The sequence below is a fragment of the Hyaena hyaena genome, unplaced genomic scaffold (assembly GCF_003009895.1).
Source record: "Hyaena hyaena isolate Hyena2069 unplaced genomic scaffold, ASM300989v1 scaffold_82, whole genome shotgun sequence".
NCBI lineage: Eukaryota > Metazoa > Chordata > Mammalia > Carnivora > Hyaenidae > Hyaena > Hyaena hyaena.
The window spans coordinates 2,785,530-2,791,854 of NW_024080713.1; the positions used below are offsets into that span (position 1 = coordinate 2,785,530).

The window sequence follows — 6,325 nt, forward strand, 5'->3', positions numbered from 1 at the left end:
TACAGTAATTTAAAACCTACCATCCTATGGTACATTTGTCCCAAAAGTACTGTCGGTAACTGCAGCTACATTACAAGAATGAAAATGATGTTTCATTTGATGTTACAGAGCTTCCTGACGACAAAGTTAATTGAGTTCAGAGCAATTTTTATACTCTGTACCAACTACATTCCCAGGACCCCGAAAGGAATGTAATGTTACTGGGCATCAATTTCCCTCTCTATGCATAGTCTTGATAGGGGAAGAAACAAGACTAAAAGTTTTTTTTAAGCCCAAGAGAAAACATGGAAACCAAAATAATCTCAGAGGGTAGAGGGTAGAAAAAAAATAATTGCTTAATGTTAGGGTGTAGGCTGTCTTAAGAGTTTCTTCTACCATGCTAATTATGTATGATAGTAAATTAGGTTGGTAGCCAAAAGAAACTAAAAAATAAAAACTACCTCCCAGAATACATCAATGCCTCCAGCAAATATTTAACGAAGGAATGGAACAAATGAGACTTTTTTTGGTTCTTATATTATCTATAACATTAAGTCTACAAAAGCAGCAGACATAATTCAGAATTCAGTTTTCTAAGTATTGCTGATCCTGACTTCACAGAATACCCTATGTAGACAAAGAGAATAAGTAAAGGACTTAATTCAACTTCTGAGGAAGACGAAATCCAGCAAGAGCTACTGACAATAAAGGTTTATTTTAATGACAATTCAAGGCAGAAATATAGGAAGCATAGCAACATACTGCATTTCCTAAAACAAGGGGATTGTGACACAAAATGGTCACACTAAGAACTCAGCTAAATTAATATCAAGGTGTCAAAGAAAATATGCACTTTGCAATCCTAAAGGAGAAAACAACTTAATGATTGGGGGGAAAAAGGAAAAAGAATGCTAAGCAGCTGCCACATTTAACAAAGTAAGCATCAGGTCATAGGAAATGCTAAAGAACAATATAGTCGGCTCCTTCCCTCTCTTCCCCACCACTCAGAGAACATAGGTTTCCAGTTGTTAGTTCAGCTTTCTATTCATCCTTATCAGGAAAAGTAAAGGACAGGGAACTGAGAAAAGTCAAAGTTTTCTAGCTTGTTATCCTAATATAATTTTTCTGGCCTATTACCCAAACAACATTAAATCAAGTTTGCATTCCGGTTTACTACATTCAAAGATTCAAGCATCCAGGTCCAACATTCCTTTCTTATCGGCTTACTAACAAATGATTTCTTTAACAGCCAGCCAGCATATGTAAGTGACCGATTATCAGATAATTTTCTAAATAAAAGTGGATACGTAAAGGAGGGAAGGAGAGAGAAAGAGTACAGAAAGGGACCACTAGAAATACTTAAGACAAAAACAGCTATCTTATAGTTATGCCTAGCAGGCATGTTTTGTCAACCTTCAAAAATACCTAGACAAGTATTAACAGCAATACCAGAACTACACAAGCACGCAGTACCCTAAACGGACTACCTCCATTTTGCATGGTTTCAAAAGATGTGTTTTAAGACAGTGGACCACATTATAAAGAAGATCCCATCCCAGAATACTGCTTAGTCAATGCATTATTATAATTACATAGCTTAACTAAGGCTGGCGATAAGAGATCATGAAAACAATATAATTTTAATTGTAATGCAATTGTAAGAAGCTCCTTCTACAGAAACACAACAGAAGAATTGTTAATAGATATCACACCCTGATATAACACATTCTTTAAGTAAATGTATTTGTAATACTATGTAGTCACATTATCCCAAATCATACAATGTAGTCATAGAAAGAAATATCAGAGAAATATAAATGGTCAGAAGTAAAGGTTTAATGCCAAAGGTATAAGCACATTCATTTCATAAATATTTAATAAGATCCTGTTATTTACCAGAATATTCTACCTTAAGGTCTACAAATATAAACACAGGACAAAAAAATTGTTCACATCCTGACATAACTTCAAAAACTAAAATCTACATTCTATGTTCAAGATGTTTGATAACAAGCAGTAAAAATATCTTGAATACCCAAAAGAAATTAGTTAAAAAAAATCACAGTATTACCTAATGAAGTGTAATAAAACATTTTAATACATTAAGTTTAAAATACTATAAATCCACATATACTCTATTATGCAAGCATTAAAATGTTCTGGATATACACCAAAATGTTTATACTTTTATATCCTCGTGACATGATTAGATTTTTTTAACTTTTTATACTTACAGCTTTCTAATTTTTCAGTAACAAATGTGCTTTCCCACTGTAGTCAGAAATTTTTTAATGCACCTGAAAGCTGAAGTTTCCCTCTAAGAAACGTTACAAAAAACAACACCAACTCTATCTTAATGTCAGGTAAGGAAATTCTTTAGAATAAGATGTGTCATTTTACACAAGCACAACTTTCCGTTTCTTTCCATGCACTTGGCAAGTCTGCCTCCTTAAGTGCACATAACGAAGACAGTTCCATTAAAAGAGCACACGTGGTACATTTCAGTTTTCACTGAATTAACAGTACCAACTTCAGATTTTAAAGTATTTCTTGGAGGAATTTATTCTGGCATCCATAACATTGGTAACTACATTCAAATGAGATCCACTTTTAATCATTTATTCCCCATTCAAATAACTTTTAGATCAGTTCTTATCGAGAAATTATAGAGGTAAAACCATTCATCACTAAACATTAAAACCTGAGCGGAGAACACCGCACAAAACACTTTTAACTACTTAAATTTAGTTAGGAGTATCCTTGTAGTTTTAGGAGACACCAATATGCTTTCTGATTATTGGCAATTTAAACTTAAAATCATTTGCGCGGTGGTTCTCAATCACTGATACATGAGAACGGCCCAGGAAGTGTGCAAATACAGAAACGTATGCCGCTAGCTCTCACCTCCAGAATCAGAATCTGCAGAGGGTAGAGCTCAAACAATCTGGCCCTTTCAAATTAGATAGCGGAGACTGTACCTAACAAAAGACTTCTCTATGTCATTGCAAACTGTCCTACGGAGTCTGAAAGTTCTCAACGTAAACAATGTTATGGCCAGAGAATTACAATTTCATGACCCATATACCCATTCATTTGCCCATGCTTCCACTCTGTAATAGTCTTCAAAGTGAAAATTCAACAAAACCACACACATACACTACAGAGTAAAGGGAGCCTATCCGATTCATGGAAAAAACAGACGGCAGATGTGACCCCTAGTATTTATCCATTAAAAACAATTCATCCTAAAAATAAATTTCCATGTCAACGGAACAAAGCTGTTCAAAGCTGTTTATAAATAAGAAGGAATGTGGAGGTGCGGGGAAGACAAGAGGAAGCTTCAGCAAGTTAAGAACCAAAAGCCAGGAAACAAGGCCGAATGAATGGTAACTGGGGACAAGGAAATCAGAGTAAACTAGGAAATGGAAGAAGGAAAAGAGCTATCCTTAGAATACAAGTTAGTGAAAATGAACACATGTTAGAGGAAACTGATCTGAGCAAAAATCCCAAATAAAAATTAAGTGGAAAGTAGTGCAATTTAATAAAGAAGAAAAGACTATGATAACTTTAGACCAGATGACGGCATAGAACACATCATGGGCATAGATGGGGGTGGTACCGGAGACTGAAAAACAACCATAATTGTGAACAAACTAATACCGGAGCAAGCATATGGGACGAATTTCCAAAGTAAAGGTGATGAAGCAGGAAAGGAGTATTGCACAGGCAGAAGAAAGAATAAGACATTACGAGAATTGGGAAACAAAATGTAAACAGTAGGAAGGAAAGAGAACTTTTAAGCAAAGTCAACAGAATTGTCACGTTATCTAATCAATAACTACGAAGCACGGTTATTATACTAACATCTCACTATTTGCAAATTATAATAAAAGTGTATTATTCCATACAAGACAGTACCAAATACTAAACGGAAGAAGTTTTCCTTAAAAACCAAATGTAAGTAATTTGACAAGGTGATAAGGGGCTGAATAATGCAAGGTGATGAGGGGCTGAGAGAAGCAGGAGCCAAAGAGGGGAAAAAAAAAAAAAAAAGGAAAGGAAAAAACTGGGACAAAAAGGAGGACAACAGAAAGAAATCAATCAAATCTATTTAAAAATGGGTAGGAAAAAATAAAAAGGTATGAACGCACAATGGAAGACTAGCCAAAAAGTGCCAGGTAGTTCAAGGGAAACCTGATGGAATCCTGACAGCTTCAGGATTCAGAAGGAGCTCCAAAGCGTCCAACACGTATCTGTTATGTTAACAGGTAACAACGTTAGGGAGCAATAGAATGATCCAGAGGGCCTAAAGAGAACTAGGGTAAGAGAAGTGCAAAAACGGTCTTAAGTAGATCCTGGGGCTTGAAGGCTGGCAGGTCCGACAACCGGCAGAAGAGCGGAGCGGCAGATGGGAATGGGATGGGGGGTGGGGGGGGTACCACTCAGCGACAGAGCGCAGGCAGACAGAACTGGGGCCCTCACACCGGGATGCAGAGGAGAGCGGAAACAGTGGGATTTAAGACTGGAAAAAGTGAAGATTAAATTCAAAGCATCTGCTGGGTAAAAACAGGTGAAAAGAAATCTCCAAACAAGTAGAAAAGTGGCAGGGAGGGCAGCGGCCTGAAAGGGGGGACAGCAGGGAGAGTGGAGGGGAGCGATGTAGTAATTACAATGGTAACTCAGGCGGGGGTCCCGGCCCCGGCTCCTAACCGACATCTATCCACCTGGATGCCGCCACCCTTCCCCGCCCCCCCACCCCCGCCCCAAAATAACGAAAACATCGAGGAGATGAGAGGCTGGCTACCTTCAGCCGGCCGTGACCTTCTCAGACCAGCCCTGAGTCTCGCCCCCTACTGATAGCCTCCTGCTCGACCAACGCTGCCTGAATCCCCCAGGCTGGGGTGCGAGCCAGGGAACCCCCCCCTCCCCGGGCCACTGTGTGTGTTTACGTAGCGAGGAGCCGCATGACGGAGAGGGACACGGCGGGGATGCCCATCTCCCACCCCGCAGAACCCAAGGGAGAAGGTGGCTGAGGGCGCCAGAGCCCCCATCGCCACCTCTTTTCCCCCCAAAAACACCAGCCAGCCGAGCCCAGAGACCTGAGGGGCGTAGGGTGCGCCGGCACTCACCTCCTCGGGAATGGCAGGGTCCGCAGCCGAAGAGGCCGCGGCGCCGGCTTCGGGCTCCATGTCCCCGTTGAACAGAGCCTGGCCCTGCTCCGCGCCACCGCCGCCGCCGCCGCCGCTCAGCGCCGCCATCTTATAACCGAGAGCCGGGGCCCGAGCGACCGCTGCTGGGCGGGGAGGGGGAAGAGAGGCGGAGGGCGGGGGGAGGCGGAGGCGGAGGGCGGGGGGCGGCGGGGAGGGGCGGCCCGGGCGGCGCCGGCGGCGGGAGGGCCCCTGGGCCACCTCAGGAACCGGCCCGCGGCCCCCGGCGCAGCCGAGCCTGAGGGGATTGGGGGAAGGATGCTAGGCGGGGGGCGGGGGAAGGGGGCGGAGACGACTAGAAGTCGCCGCGGCAACGGCGTCACTCGCGTCACCCGCGTGTCACGGCCGTGACGTCACCCGGGGTGCGTGACGTAATCCTAGGAGCGCCCTCGCGCAGTCGTCAGGGGAGGGTTCTTTCCCTTCGTGCCCACCCTCGCGGGTGCACGTTTCCTCCGCTCTGCCGTTTCCATGGCTCCGATTTCCTACTTCATTTCTTCCCTGTCTTAAACCCGTGCCGTAACGTGGGACTTACTGGAAGAGCATGGGTGGTGTTCGAGAAGTTGAAATCCTAGAGGGAGAGAGATGGGGAAGCCCATGCTTACTTGTGTTTTTTTCAACATTACAGCGAGTGTCTCTGTCATTAAAATAAGACTTGAAACCCCAAGGTGGAAACATCCAAGCGAATTTGATAGAAGTATATTTAGGAACAGCTAAATTATCGGAATGATTTTTGTATCTGTTTCATTAAAGGAGCTGGCCTGTTAAAGTAGGTCCAAATGGAAGTCTAAAAGCTTTTCCCCCTTATTGAGGACTGAAACGTTTTCTTTAAGTGTGTTTTTCGTTTTCCAGATTCATTCAACAGATGTAAACGGAAAACTTGCCATGTACAAGGGCCTGCACAGGGCACAGCATTCTAGACTTCTGAAGCATCAGAAATAAAAAGCATTTTTATTCTCACGAAAATCATTCAAAGCATTTTAAATACTTCATGCCTTTCATGAACAGAATATTCTAAAGCGCTATCTGTAAAAAGTATGCATTAAAATCAGAGAGTTAAATTCCCTTTGTGAGGCCCAACTACAGGACGAAATTGAAGACACCCAATTCGTTATTAAAAGTACATTGAATTTAAAGGAAAG

General features: G+C 42.3%; 1 protein-coding gene across 2 annotated transcripts in view; it reads right to left on the reverse strand.

Moving 5' to 3' along the window:
* Positions 1-5,334, reverse strand: part of BRAF (B-Raf proto-oncogene, serine/threonine kinase) — a 160,645-nt gene extending 155,311 nt beyond the window's left edge. Inside the window, exon 1 of one of the 2 annotated variants that reach the window (XM_039233982.1) lies at positions 5,109-5,334. In XM_039233982.1, the coding sequence (XP_039089913.1) occupies positions 5,109-5,237 (129 nt within the window). In that variant the 5' untranslated portion in view covers positions 5,238-5,334. The remainder of the gene's footprint in view (positions 1-5,108) is intronic. The other variant, XM_039233983.1, reaches the window with a different exon arrangement.
* Positions 5,335-6,325: the final 991 nt, after the last annotated feature.